Raw genomic sequence first — 24,005 nt, 5'->3', positions numbered from 1 at the left:
GGAACTGCTGACTGCACACATTGTGTGGTGGTTGTGAGTGGTGGGTGAGTGTCTGCTCAGAACAGAGCCACTGCCATGATGCAAGCTGGGGCTGTAGCATAGACTGAGACAGGCTGCTAGAGAGACATGGCCATGGTGAATGTTTCTAGCTACCGCCTAGGGAGAAGCTGTCATGAATTTCAATGGAAATATTTAGCTTTAATTATGTGATTGTCCTGATGAATGCTCATTCTTGGTACTTCAATTCAAGCATCTCTATTAACCAGTCAGTTGCTGAGAGGAAGTGAAATGCTGTGAGTTTTCTGGTTCTGTAGAACTACCTTTTCTGCAGTCAAAAGGGGCTCTTTTACTGTGTTCTTGATGAGGTGTATGTGAAATATCCCTGCCACATAGCAGAGGGTGCTGAGGCAGGGCAAGGGGACAGCCTGTGTGCGTGTGCAGTGCGGTGGCTGTTCCTCGGGCTGGCAGTGAGGGCAGCGTGTCCTGCTGCGGGGTACGTTCTGTGTGCGGGAGGCAAGGAGGGGGCGTGGGAACCTGCGTGCAAACTCGAAGCTTCCTGAAGCAGAGAGACAGTCAGTGCTTGTCTTTTTTAAAATGAAAAATTGTTTATTTAGTTTTGTTTTTTACTTCTTTCTCATTTTGAACTGTTAATTGTTGATGGTCCAGTCTTTCTTTTCAAGTCCAAACAAAGCCTCTGGATTGGATCTTCCTGCTGAAGTTCAGCACTTCTTCCTGTCCAAACTGAAATCTGCTTCAACACGGGAGCAGCTGCGTCTGTGACTTCTTTTTATCCCTTCTCTCCCCCTGGGTAGGAATGAGGGAGTGGGACATGAAGGATGGGCTCATGGGATCCTTGGCTGTGGAGGGAAGGATTACCAGAAAATAGAGTCTCCACGTGAGCCTGTGGGATGGCTCTGAGTTGGGGATCTCCCTCCCAGCTAAAGGTAAGCTTACGGGATCCTTGTGCCCCTGTGATGTTTGAGGCCCCCGGCAGTTGAGGTCCCTCTGTCAGACTCGTCCCACTGCCCCGGCACAGCAGCTCCGAGGATGGCAGTCCCTGCCCTGCCCTCTTCCTCAGGACTTGGTGAAGAAGAGATGAGAGGACTTGGGAAGGGACGAGGGAGGGGGTGGGGAAGGAAGGGCTCGTAGGAGCCTTGGCTGTGAAAAGAAGAAGGAGCAGGCAATGGAGGCTCCACGTGAGCCCGCAGGATGGCTGTGAGCTGGGGCTCTCCCGGGTAAGGGCAAACTTACAGGACGGGAGGATCAGCGCCGGCGTCGAGGCGGCCGTTTGGCGGGAGGTGGACGGATCCTGGCGCCCCTGCGATGGCATTTGGGGCGCGACCTCTTCCTGGTTGGCCTGGCAGCAGCAGAGAGATGGCCAGTGTGCCCCGATGGAGGTGGATCCACTTCCATCAGCTCATCTGCCACAGGTGGATCCACCTCCATGGGCTCTTCTTGGCTGCCAGGCGGGTCCACCTCCATGGGCTCGATGTCATCAGCCTCTTCCAGCAGCCGCCTCTTCTTTAAGGGTGGCTGCTCCATCCCGTCCTCGGAAATAGCAAGAAATACAAAGTATCTCTTTCTGAGAGTAGAGCTGCTGCTGCCTTTGGCTGTGTCAGCTCAGGGACTGGGGTTGAGGGCAGTTGGGTGCCCATGGCAACAGGATTCTGAGCAGCAGGTGCTGGCCCAAACATGGCGGCTGGCAGTTGGGGCCTGCGGCCATTTCTGGGAGGCAGTGGCACGAATGTAGCAAGAGGGTCAGTGGGGCAGGGGCTTCTCAAGCCCCCTGCAGCTGCCTGGGGTGGAGGAGGAGCAAAGCATGGTGATGCCCCACAGGCAGCCGAGGGAGAGGCAGTCATTAAAAGCAGTGGAGTTTCTGTGGTTGTGTCGGCTGTCCTTTGCCATCCCTCAGCTCTGGCTCTGGAGCGTGAGAAGGTGGCATCCTTGGGGCCTGGTGCTGGGGTTTTGCATCCAGAGGATGGGAAGGCCAATTAGGGGCTGTTGTCCTCATCCTGTTCTCTCCTTGGCCTCAGAATGAGTGGTTGGAAGTGAAACTAGGCCTTCCAATGGCAGTGCACAAAGAACAGCTGGATATCAGTCACTCCTCCTGAGAAGTAGTTTGGACAGATTCAATCTCTGCCCTGGAGAGGATGGACATTTGCAGCCTTTCTGGCTGCCTGTTCCATGTCTGAGCACCCTGGCGTTGGCAGTTCTTTCCTTTTGCCTGACTGGGAGTTTTCAGTGCTCTAGTGTGAACCCAGTGCCTCAGGTCCTTTCAGCACTAAGCACCTGGGAGAAAAGCCAGCTTTCACCTTCCATGCTCTCAGTAGGCAGCTGTCATTTATATTTTTGGTCAAATTCCATTGAAAGAATTCTTCACTGCTACAAATGCAGTGCTTTGCAAGGCTTCAAGTCCTATAAAAAGTTGGAACATTTAACTCGTTATCCAGCCATTTGGCTTGTCTTGATTGCATTGAGTGAAGAGAGTTATGGAATCATAGAATAGCACAGGTTGGAAAGATCATCGAGTCCAACCACAACCTAACCATACTACCCTAACTCTCTGCTAAATCATGTCCCTGAGCACCACATCCAAACAGATTTTAAACACATCCAGGGATGGTGACTCAACCACCACCCTGGGAAGCCTATTCCAGCGCTTCACAACTCTTTCTGTGAAGAGGTTTTTCCTGATATCCAACCTAAACCTCCCCTGGCACAACTTGAGGCCATTTCCCCTCATCCTGTCACCAGTGAGAAGAGACCAACCCCACTCTCGCTGCAATCACCTTTCAGGTATTTGAAGAGAGCAATAAGGTCTCCCCTCAGCCTCCTCTTCCCCAGACTAAACAGCCCCAGTTCCTTCAGTTGCTCCTCATAGGCCATATTCTCCAAGCCCTTCACTGGCCTTGTCCTTCTTTGGACCTGCTCCAGCACCTCAGAAATTACCTTGTGTACTAAATACATAGGTCTCTCCAAAATGAAGAGCTCCTATTTATTTTCATGTAAACTAGAACCAGTGCAGCGAGTTCAATAACACTATTTTATACAGCACTTTCTCAGCTAAAAAATACTATTGTTCAACAGGGGTATCTTTTTTTTTTTTTAATTGAGAATGAACTGCATCTTCAGCTTCAGTATCTGAGAGAGAAGTGAAGTTATTGAAGTGGGGTCTATAGTGTTAGGTTGGTTTTTTGTTGATGTTGTTTAGGTTTTGTTTCTTTTGGGAGACAACAAAAAATCCAAATCATCTTACTCCAACAGTAAGATCCTGTTACTGTGTACAATTAAAGAATCCGGAGGGATAAAGAACATTTGTGTCAACAGTGTGCTTTTTAAAGCTTACTAGCCTTTGAATCAAAAAATAGTTACAAACTTTCTGTGGGGAATTGTTTTAAGAAAAGCATTTAAAAGCAGAATACAACAGCAGAATGCTTTGGAATTTGTGTTATTTATAAGCTAAGAAGCTACATTCCCAGGTGAGCAACCACAAGTAGGGGTACTGAAACCTGCATTAAGAAAGCAAAACAAACAAAAAACAAACTTAAATTCAAAGAAAATAGAATAGAGGAAGGAAATATAAGTGAATGATTGATGATACCAAGCATACAACTAAGGGTATTACTACTGCGTACTAATGCTTGGAGGAGCTGCAATTGATAAGCCCAGTTGTTAATTTTATAGTTAGAATTCCTGAATCATTATGGAGATGATTTAGTCTTTTTTTTTTTTTTAATTTCTACTTAAAAACAAGCAAACAAACCCAAACATATCCCCATTACAATTGTAGAAAAACAAAGGAATATTTAAATTTTATTAGCTTAATATTCTAGAACATTGTACAGCACGCAGCTCTGCATTGTAATCCCACAGAACATTTTCTAAGTGAAGACTTAGATCTTTTTACAGCAGTACTGACTGTCTGTCAGGACTGTTTTCTTTAGTTTTCTTCAGTACTAAATATTATGATATTAAATCATCACCTGGGGTTATAAATCCTTCATTTGCTGTGCTTATATGGCGTGACATTCTTTGGAATCCACTGAACCTCGTGTATTCCAAAGAAAGCTGCTACTGAATTTATAGAATCACACAGCAGAGGGCAATAGCATCCTACCAAATGCAGATTGTTCAGCAGCTTACTTTCATAGCATCACTTAGAGAATCATTTCAGCCTTAGAAATACTAGAAACCACTGTTTTGTAAGTTCCCATTTCTGAGTTGAATGCCAGCAGCTGGATGCTGTTTAGCCTAAATGATACCTTGGGGAGAATGAAGTTCTTTTTTTTTTTTGCTTGCGTATTACAGTTTCTTGTAAAACTATAAGCACAGTTTCTTTTTGGTTTACCACATACCGATATTTTTTCCCTTTGAAGTATTAGTTTGTTCCTGTGTCCTAGTGTCTATGCAAGACTAATAAGCACAAAGATAGGGATGCTTTCTTGCAATCTGGATTTCTTTGTTTCCAGCAATCTCTGCAGATCTGTAACACGTGAGATTTTGAACGTAGCTAAAGAGCTAATCACAAATAGGTCTGATTTGCAGAACATGGCCTGAGCTGACATTGAGATCAGCACAATAAAATATCACTGTCACAGCACGTGAAAGCATAAATAGTGAAATCTTTGAGTCTTTGACAGTTTTAAGTTTACTGCTTACTGTATGTAACAGGGGCAGATACTGTTCTTAGCCCAAGTGCTTGCAGTGTTGGGTGTATAATGGAAAATGATCAGAATGTGAGGTGGCTGATGAAAGCCATGAGTTGATCAGTAAATCTGAACAAACAAACTGTTTGCCGTGCTGACTGTGTGTGTTAACAAAGATATACAAGGGAATTACTGCAAAGTGGAGGCATGAGACTTAGTAAGGGGAATCCTGACGAATTTTTTTTAAATAAAAAATTATTCTGTTTTGTAACCAGAAAAGTCTGACCTTACGATGTACCCAACGCTTGATATCTCCGTTTGAGGGGCTATTAAGATTATATAAATGTAGTACTGATGGTCTGAGGCAGTAATTCTACAGGAAGGGGTGCAGGGCTCAGTCATGCTGACCAAGAACTGGGACCAGCAAATCCATATGTTTAAAGCATTGTTCTTGTTTACCATGCAGCTGAGTGCAATTTACCAGAATTGTTAGTCAGAGGCAATGGATATCTAACAATTTGCACACTGTTAACGTGAATAAGCCAGCCTTTTTACCATGTACTGCTGAATTCTCCATAGCTTTAGTTCTCCCAGAAGAGAACAGCTTAAAAAATTGTATGTAATATTGGTGGGCTGCTGGGCTGCTTTGACCTTTCTTATTATCACTATAAGAATGAAGTTAAAACTAATTGGAATGAAGTATCTGTAGTTTTAATCTGTGCGAATGAGTCTGTATGATCAGACTGCTACTATTTTTTTTTTAGTTCTTTTTGGATCATTTTGTACTTAATATAAATTTTAGTTGGAGGAATTGTCCTTTAATCCATTTCTTAATGATAGATAGAGGGCAAAAGAGGGTTTTTTTAGGTTTGTTTGTTTGTTTGTTTAACTTTACTATATTTTTAATTATGAAGAAGTAAAATAAAGGTCTTAAAGTGCTTCTGATTAAAAGAATGTGCCTGTCCTGAAGAAAATCAGTTTAAAAAAGTACATGTCCTAATGTAAAATTAGAGCCAACAGAACATTGCATTTCTTGCATATGTTTATACTGTCAGGAAATCTTGTTTGTCACTCACTTACTGTGAATATCAGTTATCAACTCCTGGGGGCAGGCAAGCTCCATTAATTTGGATGTGGTGGTGGTAATGAGTTAAGAGTGTCATGTATGTGTATCGTTACAGAAGACTTATCTTACATTTACTGTTTTCAACCCCCTTCTCTTAGAGGTGGATCTTGTACTTCTTTTTCCTGATACTTTGTACTGCACATCCCTTAGAATTTGCGAGCAAAAGAAATAAGCTTAAGAAGCAAGCCTTCAAAAACTAATCAGATATAATGAGGTTGTTTTTCTTTGATAGAATGGACATTGTCTGGTTCCCCAAGGTGGCTGATTGCACACCAAATGCTAGCACAGTAATAATGTTAGCTTTGTGAAACGTTGTAAGCTTTATTTAACATTAATCATTATCACAATCATTAATATTTAATGATTGTTACTACAAAAGCTCATTTTTCTTTAAAATTATACAATTTTCCACTGTCTGCATGCATGCATATAAACGTATATATTATTTACATGTACATACTGCTTTACTCTTCTCTTATCCCATTCCTCATGCCTTTTGCTTGATGTAAGATTTAAGAGAACTAAACAGTAAAGCACACAAATTATTTCAACTTTGTTGACTTATGTAGAATTATATCCTGGGTAAGAGATTGTCTTTGAATGTGCGGATTCATTAAGTTAGGCCTGTAATAAATTAAGAGATAACGAGGAGAAGAACAACTCATTTGGGAATAATTGCCTTTTTTTTTCCCTCTTTGAGTTAAAACCATTTCCATATCTGAATTATGAATCTTGTGATTGTTTGGTGTACTTTACTAGTTACATATCCCCTACACTAAAGGTATTGGTATGTATTCCTTTAAAAGCCCCCTAGTTATTTTAATCTTCCTCCATTTCGATGCAACTCCATTCTCTTTTTGGTGTTGATCTGGAATAATTTAGAAGTGTAGCAGAAAAATGCTTAGGCCAGGCAAAACTTATATTCATTTTTTAGAGTGCAGCTCCAGCTCTTCACATTTCCCATTCCTGTTGAGAAATGCAGAAGAAAATGAAAGTCTGGTGAACTGAAATTCCACAGCATAAGGATCTAGTCTTTTTTTTTTCAGTTGCCTCACTACTGAGGGCAAATGAGATATGCTTCAGTATGAGCATACACTAACATTGTTTTAAGACAGAAGCATAGACTCAAAGGTTTTAAAAAAGTATTGGCCTTATTTTCCAGATCCTTCTCTTTGGTATCTACAAAGCCTGTTTGTTTGTTTGTTTGTCGGAAAATTTGGCTGTAGAAAATCAGTTTGCTTATGGGGATTTAGGTTCAAAAGCAACTAAAATATCATAGGTGCTGACAGTTTATTTTACATAGGGTAGTTTTTGGCTTATCTCTGTAGTCACTGAAAGGTTGATCTGGTCATAGATGATAAAAGAAGGGCCACAGAGCTCTGTAGCAGCAGCAGTCTTTTTTAAAATTGTTGGACTGTGGGTCCATATGCCTGGCCATGGATGATGTTGCAGCTCAATTCCCTGGTTTTTAAGTTTTGATAGCTGTTGTATCTGGCTGACAGGCAATAAATAAATTCGTGCGGTTGATTCATTTTGAAGTGGGTTTTTCTCAGACACAGAGCTGCCTTATCTCTCAACCCTTATTTGAACTAAACACAGACTGTCCCCTTTCCCCTTCACATGGCAACAATTTTAAGTAGCTTGCTTGGAAAAGAAAAATCTGAAACCCTTTTACAGAAAACCCTAAAAGGAGAGCAGGATCTCTCCCAACTTTATTCTGAGGTACTTGATGCTGTGTTTAGGTTCCTGTCAAAGTTCACTGTTCTCAAACACCACAGCATGTCAGAAAGCAGTGATGCCCACCAAGTTCTGCAGGAAGTGTAATTCACTTGAGTGCTCAAGGTGGAGCACCCATCTTTTTGTCCTGCTGTTCTGCTATTCCTCCATACCTGGTATTCCTCCATACTTGGTATAAGCATCATATCCTTCACTGGAGCTGATTGTTTTTGTGGTAGGTAGGATCTCATTCATCCTTTCATTCGGGTATTCTGAGTGATGATGTATAGGAGAGGCAACTGCAGTAGTTAAGTCAGCTGATGCCACGTGGGTTTCCCCTCGATACACAGCCTTGTAGTGATTATTTTTACCTTGATTTTACTTAAATTGTTATAATTTAAGTAGGTTTTCTTTCTCTTTTAAGGGAACCAATACTGAAAGGTGTTTCAATCAGTCTGCCTTAATCTCAGAGGCAAATGCTACATCAGAAAGGTCAGGTTTAGATAAATTTACCAGAAGTGTAAAAAGGTGCTCTTGTCATAGTCTTATTCTTAAAAGGCTCTGACTCAGGAGGCCCAAGATTTGGCAGAACGTGGCTTTAAACCTTCCATTTCATTTAATAAAAAGGTCTGGAGATTCTTTTTCTTGTTGCTAGGCTATGGAACTTGCATGTTTTGGCCATAAGCTAAAATAAATATTTATGTACAATTGTTAAACATTTTGTATCATTTCATTAACTTCTAGACAAAATGCCTGTTAAAAAGCTCTGAAATGTTCCTTACTAAGTAGACTTTGAAGCATCAGTCAGGACCATTCATGCTTGTACATCAGCATATGAACATCGGCAGCCATTGTGCTTAAATAATAAGTCACGATGTACCATACTTATCAGGTGTGAAGATTTCTGAGCTGAATAAAGGCTTTTCATGCCTAAATTAGACTTGCCAACATGAGGTGTAAGTAATCTACACATCTCATAGTGTTTGCAAACAGATAGAATTACTCAGGTAGATTTTGTTTGTGCTGCATCTGGCTCCCGATTAGCTGAAGACATTTAACATGTAGTTATTTTTAATTGTCAACTTTAGATGCTTTATCATTATTTTGCTTTGCTACTAGCACTATTCACAGTATTTTCCTATGTCACTATCCTCTTACTAGTTTGATAGTTGTTGTGTTGGTTAGGATGATTATGGTAAGATTAAACCAGTCTGTCCCCATAAAAAAAAGTTCTGAGGTCATGAAAAGGCCCGCATTAATAATAGCATTTCTGTCTAAAATGGGTATATTCCATACCCATTTGTCCCAGTATACTTCCTGACTGCTGTGGTTTGATTAACACAAAAATTGTTTATTGGCCAGGATATAGGCAGTATACTTGCATTATAACTTTAGGAGAACTGGAGCTGTTTAAAAAATTGTTTCTCTTGGTTGCAGTGCATCTGCCTTGCTGTAGGGAAATGCACTCTTTCAGATGAGCCTCCAGAAAGTCTCTTGTGAACAGTCCCAAATTCACTTGAGTGAGAGCTCAGAGAGGTTGTGGATGTTGCCCAAGGAGGTTGTGGATGCCCCACATCCCTGATGCATTCAAGGCCAGGCTGGATGTGGCTCTGGGCAGCCTGGTCTGCTGGTTGGCAGCCCTGCACATAGCAGGGTGAGGTGATTGAAACTAGATGAGCATTGTGGTCCTTTTCGACACAGGCCATTCTATGATTCTAACTGGACTAGGTCATGCAGTATCCAACAGAAGTTCTGTATGAAGTAGACTGACTTTGCCCAAAAGAATGAGACAGGAAATCATGCAGTGTCCACACAGGGGTCTGCTAAATGCACTGGCAATCTCAGGGTAGAGTAGCAATAAACTACTATGGCTTTTAACTTCTCAACTCCATTTAGCAAGTGGATGTTTGACTCAGTTTTCAGTTATACTGAAAACATAATGGATGCTGGGACATGATGTGGTGCTAATTTCCCATGCTGAAAAAAATCCTATTGAAATGACCAAGTCCCACTGATTAACTTTTAACATCCCTGATGTCTAAAGTGCATAGCCTGTTATCACTTGATAACTTTGTTTGCCCAGAAAACATGAAGGAGTCAGCCTTTGAAGTGCAAAACATCTGTCCAATATTAAGTGTGTCATTGTTAACTAAGATGAAACCTAAAAGGAAATTGTCCTGCATTGGATGAGATGTGATTACTCAGTGTCATAGCATTAATTTCAGATTCTTTGAGGCTTTCAAACTATTTGCATTCTCCACAGGGCTTAAGATCTTGGAATCCAAAGCATTAGCTCCATGTAACTGTAAAGCTGCTGTATATATGCTTATAAAATACCAAGGATTATGCAAAAACTTTATGTCTTGCTCACAACATGTAATTTATTGATGCCTGCAAATGTGAGTGCATGTCTTTTCCCATGCTCTGTTAGGCATTATCAGATGATATTAGCTGACTTTTTTATGCCACCATAACATTCAGATTTTGTTAGCTCTGACCACTCTAGATTCAATTCATGAAGCCTGGGGCAGGCTTCTAGTGGTAACATGTGGAGCAGTGGTGCTTTATGTTAAATTACCTAGTAGCTTAGTGAATCAAGGAAATACAATATCAAATTTTGATTATTTTTTTGTTGTTGTTGTTTAGAGGACAAATGATGGGCCGGTTGCACTTACTATTTTTCTGCTGTTGAGTAGGTGGGTCAGTTTTGTATTGGTATTTGATCTTGACAAATATGATTTGTAAGTTCTGTGAAAATTATATCCAGTAGAAATATGCTGGAGTTCCTTAAATGTGGAGAGGGATGTGTTTGGTATGTGACTCACACTGAAATTATCTTAAAAGAGTTTCTGTATATACTTTAAAAGATGTAACAGCTGCTGAGCTTGCAGGGATCTAACTTGAAGTATATACTCGTTTTAGTGTATATATGTGTATATGTATACATATATATATATATATATTTTTTTTTTTTTTAATTCAGAGATCATCGAGACATAATTTTGTGTTGGAAAATTTAAAAAGCTGACAAAAAATAATAATAATAATGATCAGAATATATGCATATTTATGTAACTATCAAGGGGAAAACAAATCTTTGTCAGTTCTTGCTTTCCCCAAATGGGTAGGGGTTGGAAATTCCCAAGTCACTGTTAGATCTCATTAAATTAAATGATGGAAGTTGTGTGCATCATCTCTTTGAATACAGTGCTGTTAAATAAAATGAGAAGATTACTTCCCCATTAAGAATTTTAGCTGACTAACTCTAAGCATTTTTAATGTGGTATTTTTTCATATTTGTAATTCTTGTCTAAATGAGCAGATGGGAACCTTTTGTGTGGAAAACTTCAGGAGCATTTAGGGAAGGAGTAAATTATGAGGTTGTGTACTCACTGGTTCTAACATAAGTTTTTCAATTCATGTTTCAGTGAAAATATAATGTAAAATGTTTCTTCCTTCCTAATTCTGAATTCAGATTGAGCAAATATCCATGTCTGTATTGCTGTAATTTATTCCTATGACCTAAGGGAGATTTATTGTACGCAGTCCAGTGGTTTAGACCTGAAGAGACTGATTGCTTTCCTTCCTAGCCCACAAAACAGTGGTTTAGATTCGGGGAAAAAAAAAAAAAAGAGGAAAATAAGAAAGTGCAAGTAATTAAAGATGGGAGAATGTGATCACTGTCCTTTGCACTGTCTTCATAGAAATATATATATTTTTTTTCTGAAGTTCTCATATCATTGGTTCTTCTACAATCTACATTCCTCCCTGCGAAATTCTGTAGTGTTTTTGTCATACAAGCCTGCAGAAGGAAGATGCACAGAGTGGTGTTTAACCTGAGCTACTTTAGGATTGGGAACACAGACGTTTGCACTTGCATTGAACAGAGATTACTGTGTCTAGCAGTGGCTACAAGCAGCATTCAGGACTAATTAGCATAACCTGGCAACTGATTTACATAGCTGAGCATAGCACTGATGAATAATTTCCGATAGGCTGTCAATATCTGTCAAGACAAAAATAAAAGGTTTGTAACTTTAGTTGTCTGTGGTTACAGGTAAAGAAATGGTTTCTGCCTTTCAGCATATAAATGTGAAAGATACTGTTAGGATTAGTACAAGGAGCTAGGGGAGCTTATTCCATTAGCTGTTATCTACAGACAGTACACCATTACTGTGATTAAGAATCTCAGTGTGAGCACACATTCTTACAACTGAAATCTATACATCCCTCAGAGATTGCCTTGGAAGCCAAGAGTAAGACAGTGGAGCCATTCAAGACAGATAGAGAGGAAAGCTTTATGCAGCTAGGACTGTGTGATAATGCTAAGTTGTCTCATTATAATTCCTACGCTGGAATTTATTCACAATAATGCTAATCTTGTGAAATGTGCTACTTTATTATTATTATTTATTTATTAATGGCATAAACAGACTTGATTTTAGATTTGCATCTTGTCCAGAAGACTGAATTTTCATACCATCCTAAGTTGGCTAATAAATTCTTGGTGGTTTTGGTATGCTAACATGCACAGTGTAAGAGAGTAAGCTGTTAAATACTGCTCAGACCCTGAGGCTGAAAGATAGATTTTACTCAATCTAATGGAAAAAAATAAAAACGACCTGAAAAATTGTAAGGGCAAACCTATCTCCTTTGTATTTCTTGGCTTTTTATAAAGAGACAAATGCAATAGACTTTATACTAAACAGATGTAACTAATTTGCCTGGTTGTTTTCCATATATGTAATAAATTATGTTGTAGGTGGGGGTGTTTGCATACTTTTCAATTATTCACTACGGCATTTTAGATAATTTAGCTTTACATTGCATTTCTAAACCCACTCTCAATCAGTTAACATTTCAACCACAAACATTCAGTGTGTTAAGAAAGAGGTGATTTTAGGAGGGAGGGAGAAAGAAGGAAACACAACAGCTTGCCTTCCTTTTATTTTTGAAGAGTAATTGAAGATAATGTATTGTTTCAGCAGGCATAGCTCCAGCTATTTGACTTAATAGAGTTTTGAATATCAAGTCCTAGTTATCTCGGGATCCAAAGTGACAGAAACTTTGAAACAACTGAAAATAACTGGATATATAGATTTGACTCAGGAAAACATAATGTGTTGATGATGGCTTTTCCAATTGAACAGATAAAAATAATGATGATGGTAAGAGACCAAATGAGCCCTTGTTACTAAATGCAATGAGATTTCTCTTGCCCCCGTTTGTTTTTGTCAGTGTTTCTGCTTAATTTGAGATGCTAGAATGCAATGAAGGAAAGAGCTGTTCAGTCAACACTGGGTTAGATTTTTTTGTTTGTTTTTCACTATACTGCTTTTATTTCAACATTGTTTGAGAATACAATTGTGAAGTGAGTGCTAATGTTCTAATAGCTGCTTAGAGGCAGCTGGGTCTTTGTATTCTCTGCTCGCCAGTATTTATCCAAATATATGTCTGTGCTGTAGCATGGCAATGAAGAGAATACGTGCAGCACAAACCTGAAGTTCTACCTGGAAATGGTATTATAGAAATGGAGCCTGTGAGGTTCTGTGTTGACAGCTTCTCAACAGCTTTCCCACAGAAATGTGCTCATGGTTAGGCTCTACTGGTGTTCCCCAGGACTTCATGCCCGAAATGTGGAAGACTTCAAACGTGTAGGAGTCCTACCAAGTTGTTCATGCTGGGATTGACAGGAGCTGGGGTAGCATTTGTGTGCCTGCCAGACCCTGCCTCTCAAAAGAAACACTTTCTGGAATGCTTGAGAACGTCAGAAAGGGAAATTTTTTTCCCAGAAGCTGAAGTCTGTTGTGCTTGTCTTCTGTGAGAAATGGTCATAAAAGTGTCCTGGCTCATAAACGTAACTTGTGAAAAATGGAAGGTTGAACTGGGGAAATAGCCCTAAAGTACTTCTATCCTCTTCATCTGAGTGATGAACTGATACAAGTTAAAAGAAAGAAAAGCAAGTGAGTATTTCGGAAAACACAATCAACTCAGTAAGCATTTATTTTCCAGGTTTGACTTCTACTTTTCTACTGCATAGCTATTTACCCCATAAAAATCTAGGATTGGAGAATCTTGATTCTCCATTATGAAGTAGTGAGCTTATCATTGTATTGCTTGTCCCGCTGCAGGGAACTAGTGTACATGTAAAATTAATAAACTGTGCATGCTATTCTGATCCCCAATTAAATTTTTAATTCCATCCCTTCAAAAGATCAGTGATGTTAATATGCTGAGGAAATGTGTTTTTGCATGTAATGTGTGAAAGTGAACACTTGAAACTTGTATGCATGTGTGTGGAATCTGACAAGTCTTAGTTATGTTCGGTGTGTTCATTCAATAATTCCATACTTTCTTTTCATAGATTTAGAATGTAACAAAAATTCACCTGAATTCAGCATGTTGAACCTATCTAATTTCTTATGCTTTTGTCTGAGACCCTTTCTGTTCAGGACTCCACAATATCCAATAGACTTAATATAGCTTTTGAATTTAGTAACCACCTCCCTGGGCAGCCCATTCCAGTGCCTGACCACTCTTTCAGAGAAGTAGTATTTCCTAACATCCAGCCTGAATCTCCCCTGGCACAGTTTGAAGTCCTTCCCTCTAGTCCTATCACCAGTTACACGAGAGAAAAAAACTTGGTTGAGTGCCTTAGAAGCATAAATCTCCTTTTAGGAACTCCATTGCATAGTTACAGAAGTGAATGGCTGATAAGCCTGTCTCATAGTGTTTACATTTGGATTTGAAGTTCTTTGAAGCAGGGCCTGTTTCCTTGTTACAGTTTTTCTGCTCAGCAAAAAGTCTGTGTTGCTGGACTCTGGCACAGCATGCTAACTTTTTGCACATCGTAAATCACAGGGATATGGATTATTTATGGAAAAAATATTTATAGGGTGATCTTGTTATCTTTTTTGCAGAATCACGTAAACCCAGCCATGGATTTTACACAGACTCCTCCAGGAATGCTGGCCCTTGACAATATGCTGTACTTTGCTAAACATCACCAGGATGCTTACATACGGGTAAGACTTCTCTTTAAGATCTGTGCCAGTCCCTGTTCATGCTGATTATGTCCTGTTTATGGTTCACTTTGAAGAGGAGGCTCAGAATCCCAATACCATTAACAAGAACTAGCTCTAAGAAGGCAAACCATGTTACGCTAAAGCATGTATCATGTCTGTAAAAGCTGAGCCAAATATTACAGATAGCACTTTTTGCAAATACCCTTTTTGCTTAAGCCTGCAATGAGAAGGGAGACGTGCATTTTTTGGATGCATGGTGGATGTCCATAAGGTCAGAAATGAGTATCTGTGCAGAATTCCATCCTGTGTCTACCAAAACTGTCAAGGTTTTCTGTGGAAAGGAGGACTTGACTAGCAAATACCTTAATAACTGGCTGACTTGGCAGTATCCTGAGTGTTAAGATGCTCCTACTAAAATAACTGCTGTAGGTGAGGTAGTGTTTGTAGAAAAATAGGTAAAAACCATAATGATTCATTTGTATGACCTGTTCTTGCCCTCTGCCCACTCTACTTCCTACATTTATTATTTCAAGAGTAGTTAAAACAAGCTATAAGTTGCATCCTTACGTGAAAAGGATACAACAGAATACTACTGGCAGAATAGGGCAACTTTTAGTGATCTGTGCTGAATTTGAATAATTGCCATGAACGAACCTATTTAGCTCCTATGGGAGCAGAAGATGATTTAACCTCCCTCAAGAAGGTGTGCACGCACAGACCTGCGTAAGGAAGGTTGTTTATGGAGACAGCAGACAGATACATCAATTGTTTCAGTTGAACAGTGAGTGAGCCTTTAATATGAGCTTTTAATTGCTCTACTGTGTAGTTTTTTGCTCAGATTAGAATGATGTCAAGGCTGTAATAGGTTTGTAAAGGGAGTACTGATATCCAGGCCAGAATGATCCATGGGCATTAATGGAAGACCTCAAGATTGTATGTTTTGGTCTGTAAATATTTCTGCTTCAATCTCAACATAACAGTAGCTGTTAGAAGAAACTGTAAAAGCACACAGTACAGCAGTAGCTATTTAATTCCATCAACCCCTGAAATTAAGGTTATTTCCTGTACCAAGCAATAGTATTTTTTCAGGATAAACTATACTGAATCGTGCTTTTCTTTACAAAATACATTTGGATACATTTTCTCATTAAAATTTGGATTTCTCTTTTAAATTTAGTTAAGATCTGTATGGTGTTACTTCATAGACTTCATTTGAAAATTATAAATGCAAAGAATGTGCCTAGTAGAAGCCAGTGTCCTAAACGAGAGACACATGTGTTTTGAATAAATCTGAACAAATTTAAAGAGGACAGAGACCTTCTTGAAAAGGAGCTTTCATTGTCTTTTCAATTTTTTTCTTAGATTGCATTTTTGTATTGCAGATGTTGTTTTGAAAGGTTGATTCAGTGTAGCATGTAATCAGCCACTTTTTAGAAAGGACTTTGGTGCTGGCTCAGCTTTGCTGATCTAATGCAGTATTTTTGCTCCTGCGTTACTGATGATTTGTGTGGTTATTTTGTCTTTATTCTTGTATGATTTATCTTACAAGACTGTTTGAGTGTGCCTCATGTTTTCTCCACTCCTGACAGAGGAAGTGTACACTAGAAATGCCACACCAAGGCACACTTAGATAAAATTGCTTGCCCAAAGTTGTGCTGCTAGCACACCTTGGGAGTATGTTAGCCTACCTGTCATTCCAGAGTCCCTCTTCATGCTCACCCCAGCATTTCTGGCATGATAGTTCCCTTGCTATAATGGCCATTGTAGCATGCTAAGAGCATGCAGAACACATCTGAAGTGCAGGGCAATGCACAGCTCCTACAGTGCTATGAGGCTTTGATTGCTAAAAACATCTCATCTGCTTGACTTGCTACCTGGTGAATGCTGATTCTCTGTGGACTCAAATCTACCTGTTTCCTTGTTTTGAATTCCTTTTCACACCTAACATTATTTAATTTTTCTTCATGTCCTTTGCCTTCCAAAGCTCTCGTAGCACCAGTTTTCTCTACTCGTACAGACTGCTAATCTCACTTAATGTTTTGGGGATGCATTTATATTCTTTTGTCTTAACAGAAATAGTCTCTGCACTCAAGGTGAAATTTCCACAAAAAGACTGTTAGCCATACAGACAAATAATACTTGCATACTGAACAACTTCTTTGACAAAATCTCTTCTCCTTTTTTTCATTACTGATAGTAGGAAACTATTTGTTTCCCAGGAAGAGAGATTATTTCCAACATGGTCTTTTGCAATGCCATTAATTGCTGTACCATAGGTCAATTCCTAAGCCCCAAAATGAGAAAATATCTGTGCTGTGGGATAATTAAAATGAGATTGGAAATCAGCATTGGTTTAAAATGGGAAATACTAAGTTTCTCCTGACAGAATATAGTCTATTAAATGAAGACAGTATCAGAAAACTGTGATGAATTCACTGAGTCCATCACTGTTGCTACATGTAATGGGCAGCACAAATCTCTGTAATCTGACCTCCTAGTTTCTTAAGATGCCCAAGCTGCCAGGCCCTTAGTAAGGTACATTGTATTACTGAAAAAAGTGGATAAGGAAAAATGAGAAGGCAGGCAGAAAGTAATCTCCTTCCTGTTGTAACTGATTTTGCTTATAAATAATTTGCATAATAAATGGATTAGTTAGGTGAGAAGAGTGAATAAAGCTGAAGTTTCCTTCAACATGCAGAGGCAGTGGGGCTTCCAAGACCATTACCAAACAGAAATACTCATAGCATCAGTAAATATGTTTGCAAAGTGTTGAAGAGCATGGGTATGAAGACAGTGGAGCAGATGGGGAACTGCATCTAGAAAGCAGAAAGCATTTCAGGGTGAAAACATGGATGTCACACATTGGAAAAACAAAACAAAAATAAGCAACTTTTTCCTCTCCTATGCGGTTATTCTTGATGTTACAGTCATACATTGCTTTGGGTTTATTGTTTTACTTAATGTTGCTTTTCAGACAAACCATGTTGTTTTTATTTAGATTTTGAGTTAATTGTTTTTTAATATCACTTTGTCTGCTATATAATATGATTGGTGCTTCCAGAAGAAAGGTTTTTATACTGGAGAGGAAAAAATAAGACCAGCATTTTTTCTTTGATTATGTGGTGTCCTTAGCTGTCATATGGATTTTTCCTTTTTAAATTCCTGTTGAATTCATCTTTTATTGAATTAGCTTCTCATTCTTGGGTTTTTTTTTTTTTCATTCTATTAAATGTTTGGTGCTATCAGTGACTTCAGTAAAGTGCATTTCATTTTTTTCATGTTCCATTTAAATAATCAATTGCTATCATCAGGGGCTTTGCTTTTAGAACGTGGTGACATATGCTATATGGAATGCATTGATGGAAGTAATGTTGAACCTCTGCAAGAAACTATAAAAGTTTCCACAGGAAAAAACTGGCAGCTTCCCAAGCTACATAATTATAGGACAGTCAGAGTGTATAATTAAAGATAACAGTGAAGAAAATGATTGGAATAAAGCTTTGTGACAGATAATCTTTTTTTGTTCTTTTGGATCAGACACATCTTCCCCTCTCCCCCCCCCGCCTGGTTCTAATTTGTTCTTTTCCAAAACTACTTCAGTTTCAAGTTCTACTAATTTTAAAAATAAAATTATAAGTTAACATTTAAAACAGACTGTATTCAATGTAGACACCTTGAGATTTTTCTTGCTGGCAACTTGTAGCAGTGTACCTTTGAAACTTTTGTAAAATGAGTTGTAAAATGAGTCTGATGAAAAATCTTTGCATGGAAATCCTCTTATGCCATCATTGCTATCAGTATCTCAACATATTGATATTCTGTTGTTGATTTGTTTGGGAACTCATGATGCAAAAGGATTCAGATTCATTTTCTTTTTAAGATACAATAAGAGGTATAAATACCTGAAACAAATATTTTCTATGCAGGTGTTTGTAGGTATGATTTGTCTGATTTTCTTTTTTTTTTAATTTTTTTTCTTTTAATAGAATCATAGAATGGCTTGTGTTTGAAGGGACCTTAAAAGTGTTCTAGTTCCAACCCTCTGCCATGGTCACAGTTGCCACCATCAGATCAAGCTGCCCAGGGCCCCATCCAAGCTAGCCATGAGCACCTGCAGGCATGGGGCATCCACAGCTTTTTGGGGCGGCCTCTGCCAGCACCTCACCACCTCTGAGTAAAGAATTTGCAACTAACATCAAGCCTAAATCTCCCCTTTTTTAGTTTAAAGCCATTTTCCTTTGTACTATCTCTATCAGACCATGTAAAAAGTCAGTCTCCCTCCTGCTTATAAGCCTCCTGCTTATACTAGAAGGCCACAATGAGGTCTCCCCAGAGTCTTCTTCAAGCTGTGCTGTTGTAAAATAATGAGATCTCTGTAGTTTGTTGTGGAGAGCAAGCTAAAGGAACCAAAACGAAAAAAAACTTGTCTTTATAACCAAGACAAACTTGATAGTTGCTTGTTGTCTTGTGTTTAAGTCTGCCATATTTATGCCTAGGATGTTTCCATAGATACAGTAAGTTTGCAGTTTTAATAAGCTGACTCCTACAAGTGTGGTCAATCTTTGTTTAGGTGTTGTTGATAGCAGGTAGCAAAAACAACACTAATTCTCCTGTTGTGAATGGGGTGCTATTTATCTTGGATCTCGGCTAATTCAAGGGTTTTCAGGCAGAAGGAGAAGATGCCACAGGGTAACTCAATTCAGAGAAACTCCACCTTGCTTTTAAGGTACAACCATTGAAATGCTCTTCCATTCTGTATTTTCCTCACAGACATCTAAATATCGTGGTAACCTGTACCTGGAATTTTGCTAGAGGTTATTGTGTTTCACAGAAAGTGAGTCTCAGAGAAGTCATGTACAGCATTGCCTCTGGTGTGGTCCACGAGTCTCATTCTAAAGAATTTACTTTAGACAACTTACAAGTTGGTGACTTGTCTACATTTTTCCTCCTGGTCTTACAATGAGACATATTCTAACAGATACTGTCTCCTTCCTGGAGTGAGATTCTGCCTTGAGAACAGTCATATTGTGTCTCCTGTTTCTGTGTGAGCACAAAAGATTGGTGAGAAACCACAGATAGATGTAGCATCTCCAGGTCTGAGCACTGGCTGTCCACCTGCTTGGATTCTGCTTAGTTGGCTAAGTTTGCACTCCATTATCTGCCATCCATTAACCTGATGAGCAGGTTCTTCATGGTACAAAAAAATAAGTGTTCCATCAAAAGACATCATCTTACTGTAGCCTGGAATTCAAGTGCCACTTCTGTAGAAGATGTTTCTGCCCTTCTCCTAACAATTGTATCAATTTCATGCAGATATTGGTTAGATATTACATGTAAAACTGGCAGTATAAAGTAATGTCAACAGGGTGGGAGAACAATATTGAAATCCGTTCTGCCGTGTTGAGCTCATTGATCCCATGGTAAGTTTTGTAGTGAATTCATTGCCATTATGTTTTTGTGAATAACGTGCAAGATACTGAGGGGTATGTTACTAAATTTTCTGTTCTTGTATTTAAAGCAACATTGGACTTTGAGCTGATAGTTATTTTGATGAATTGAAAATTAGAAATTGAGCCTGTTTAGGGTCAGAAATAGAAAATCCCTCTGTACCTGCTGAGCTGGAAAATCAGTTATTCACACAGCTGTGATGCAGAGTTGCTAGCCCAGCAGCTATTTGAGCTGCTGCTTTTGAGGTGGTTGAAGCTCTCTTCCCCTGAAGCTTTCAGAAGTCACGCTGGAGGAGCAGGTGCTATTTGTGAGCCCCCGTGATGCAGGCAGGAAGATTGCCCGCGTGCTGCAGAGACCTTTTGGAACTTTAATGGGTTGAGTCACAGGCAGGCTGCGTGCCGGATACTTTCTAACCCATGCAGTTGTTGTATAGGAGGCTGCCTACACATCCTTCCGCCAATTCACAAAGTCTCTTCGTGCCTACTCATTCTATCCTGATCAGATATGAGTAGTCTAACATATAATTTCAGCATTTTCTGAAATAAAACTGAGCCTGATTTCTGCCATGCTTTTTTTTTTTTTTTTTTTTTTTTGCCAGAAATGACTGGAAGGGAATGTAATTTATTTCTGTTCCTCTAACGGCAGTGAGAAAGGCGAGCTTTGTTCTGTGTGTCTTCCTGGTGTGCCTCATGAGACAGTATAATTTTCCACCAAAGGCCTAATCGTCTGTACCTGGTGATTCCCAACTTGATAATGTGTGCTTCTCTTTTCTCTGCTATACCTGGGGAGAGAAGAATAGCTATTTAGTTGCACAATTTTTTCTCATTTGCTCTGTTTGAAGCTCTTGAGATGCTGCGGACCTCATGGATGTGAGATGAGGTTTGAAGCTTCTCGCATGTATCCATACCACAGTAACAAAGCACTAGGAGGGCTTTTCTCTCACTGTGGGGGAAAGAAACAGAAGATTAGAAAAAAAAATTTGCTACATTAAGCAGATACTGTAGGCTCTTGAAAAAGGAGAAGGCTGGGGAACATGCTATCCTGTCACATTTGCACGGGGCATGGAGGAATACTCGGTGTTTAATGTCAAGATGTCAAGCCTGGGCCTGTGGTATGTGAAGACCATACCCTGATGCAGCTTCTGAAGACAGTACAGCAAATGAGCCTTCCCATCCTTCTTGATTCTTGCCACCGAGCAATACTGTGGTCTGGTTATTTTTTTGCAGGGAGTGGCAAAGGAAGAAGGAGGCTATACAACTGTTTAGCTTTTTATAGAAAATGTAGAAACACAATTGTGCTTTACGTTAAGGTGTTTACATGAGATTCAGGGTTGATTCCTAGGTGGAGCTGCTGCTCACGTGGAGCAACTGCAGAACCATCTACATTTCACTTCTCATAGTTTGGCACTAACTTTTGGAAGGGGAAAACTCCAAGATATTATAGAAGAAAACTAGTTGTTGGAAGTAGCTATCTGTGTTAGAAGTACTTTATGGCTGCTGAATCAAACATTGGCTGTAAACTTACCAGGACAGCTTGAATTCACCCTGGTACCTATACATTGCTATACAATAACATAATTTGATTCTCTACCTTTTTTACCCATTTCCCACTCCCAGTATGTCTCAGCTCATCTCTCAAATCCTGGCTTAACAAATGGCAAATCTAGTTCCTACCTGAGGAGGGCAGGTAGAATTGTTGCTTTGTTTTAGTTTTGCTGTGAGGAATTTCCGATCTCCCTCAGGAATCTGAAAGAAGGCTGAAATAAAAGGGGAGAGGAGAGAGAGAAAATTGAAAATAAAATAATGAAGATAACAGAAGGAGGTTGGAGGCGACAGTGCTGAGCGAAGGATCTCAAAAGAATGCTGATGGTGAAGTTGAGAAAGATGAATTGCTGCCTCAGGAGGAAAGCAAAATGGAGAAGAGGATAAATTCAAAGTAAATCTGCCTGCAGCAGAGTACCTTATCCTCCTCAGGAAGCATATCCTTAGGATTTGCTTCCTAGAGTTACTTACGGTATCTGAATGAAATAGGAATGGTAAAGCCTGCCACATGCGATATGAAAGCTTGGGGGAAGGAAAAGCAGTGTCAAAAGTAAGGAAGAGCATCCATGCAATTTTTTTTTCTTTATTAAATAAATCAGATAATTCATCTTGAGCCTTGGTAGAATTTTAGCATATTTAGTATGTAGGTCTCTGAACCTCTTGATACTAACCTACAGGCTGCTAGGAAACTTGGTCTGTGTTAACACAGAATTAATGTAGAAACAGTACAGTGGGATGGACTTGGGGAAATGCTCCTTTTTGATAGTTCAGCAATGCTGTCTGAACTGTCTGCTGTGGGACTTATTATAAGTATTGCTGCAGCTATAGCATACCATGTTGTCTTTTGCTATCTGTATTTACTTCCCAGTCGTAATGAATCTCTATTCTATTGCCAGGCTCTGAGGTTGATTCGGGAATCTAAGTATTTCTTCTGCAGTTGCTGTGGGCAGTGTATTCTGAGTCATTTTCATCTGTAATATGAGAGATTAAGGGGTTGGCTAAGTTGATATTCCCTGTGAAGGAGTAATATTTATGCTTGGTGGTTTCATCTTCCAGAATTCTGATAAGGAAGCTTTTGACTGTTATACCTTTCTTTAAAATTTTTTCATCAGGCATTAACTCTTAGTTGCAAGCATTAACTAAGTTATTGAAGGTGATGCAGGTTTTTAAGTTTGTGGTAGTCAAATATGGAAAATTCTTCATTTAGTCCATTACCTCCCTGAGGAATCTGTTTTGTGCTCCCAAGGAAGTGATGGACTCGATGAATAATTCAATGGAAGATCATAAAGAAACAATGTGAAGCTTTCTGCTGTAAAGTGAGGAAAACTTCTGATTGTGTTTCATTCTATTACTGGAGATTTTGCATTATTTTTCTGTGATGTTGGCGTGGCATTTGAATTTATTTTTTACTCTTGACATGTCACTAGCATGTACCTTGTATAGACTGATAAGCTTTCCCTCAGTGATGCTGAACACCAGTAATTATAATACGAGGGTAGGACAAAAAAATTGCATTTTAAAAATAAGTCAAACATATTCTGTAAGGAGGAATATTCTTTATCTTTCTAAATGTTTTGTTGGACTATTGGATGCTGAAAGAATGCCTTCCACTTTTGGCTTCAGAGGAAACAAGGGTACTTCAGGTAATTCAGACGGCTAAATCCCAAAAGAAATTCAGCTGTCAGCAGCAGCTAACCAACACTGCCTGAAATGTCTACCTTGGGGACAATGCTAAGCCTTCCTTTCTCTTTCTGATCACTTTGTTGTTATTTTTGTGTGTGTTATGTTTTTCATTTAGTTGTTTTTAATAATTTCTTCTACTTGGGAAATGATTCCCTTCCACTTACAACAGGAAGTTGTAAAAGAAAGGAGAAGTGCAAAGGTAGTAATCTAAAAATACTAAGAACTGTACAGACTCGTGTTCTACTACAGATGTTTTCAAATTCCCATGCCTTAACTGGGTACAGAGTTTCAATTGTAGAAATACCAAGTACGTGGGTAACACTGGCTTTCCTTTAAAACTTCAGCTCCTTACATTTAAAAAAAAAAAAGTTATCATCTTTTTTCCCCTTCTACTATTCAACACATCTCATTCTTCTTGCAGTATAATTTTGTTCTCTGTTCTCATTCTATATATCATATCTCATTCTTGACTTGCATGTTTCTGTTTGGTTTTGTTTGTTTGTCAATTATTTCATTTACTTTGTTCTTCTTTCTCATGTCCTGTTCCTTCATATCATTTCCTCACTCAGACTTTCCTTGGCTGCTCTCTGGGTAATATTTCTCCCTTTTCCATTACTTGAGATTCTTGGCTTTTTTTGTTTTGTTTTTTTTCTGTTCTTGGTTTTTTTGTTGTTGTTGTTATTGTTCCCTAACAATATTTTTTCTTTTTTTTTTTTTTTGCCTGTTACACATATTTATTTTCTGCTTTGCCGTATTTTGATAGGCAGTATAGCTTAAAGGAATGGAGAAAGTGAAGATGGCCTGCAGCAATTAGTACTCC

The 24,005-nt window shown here is 39.2% G+C and overlaps 1 protein-coding gene across 12 annotated transcripts in view; it reads left to right on the top strand.

Moving 5' to 3' along the window:
- ELMO1 (engulfment and cell motility 1) overlaps window positions 1–24,005 on the top strand; it is a 295,982-nt gene that overhangs the window by 117,910 nt on the left and 154,067 nt on the right. For 11 of the 12 annotated variants that reach the window (XM_090142301.1, XM_090142300.1, XM_031590444.2 and 8 more), the window contains one exon: window positions 14,409–14,513. In XM_090142301.1, the coding sequence (XP_089998427.1) occupies window positions 14,409–14,513 (105 nt within the window). Of the gene's footprint in view, window positions 1–1,126; window positions 1,236–14,408; window positions 14,514–24,005 lie in introns of those variants that run through there. The other variant, XM_090142303.1, reaches the window with a different exon arrangement.

The sequence above is a fragment of the Phasianus colchicus genome, chromosome 6 (genome assembly GCF_987193195.1).
Source record: "Phasianus colchicus chromosome 6, bPhaCol1.hap1.1, whole genome shotgun sequence".
Taxonomy (NCBI): domain Eukaryota; kingdom Metazoa; phylum Chordata; class Aves; order Galliformes; family Phasianidae; genus Phasianus; species Phasianus colchicus.
The sequence above is the reverse complement of the archived record's forward strand: the minus strand, read 5'-3'. Positions and strand labels throughout refer to the sequence as shown.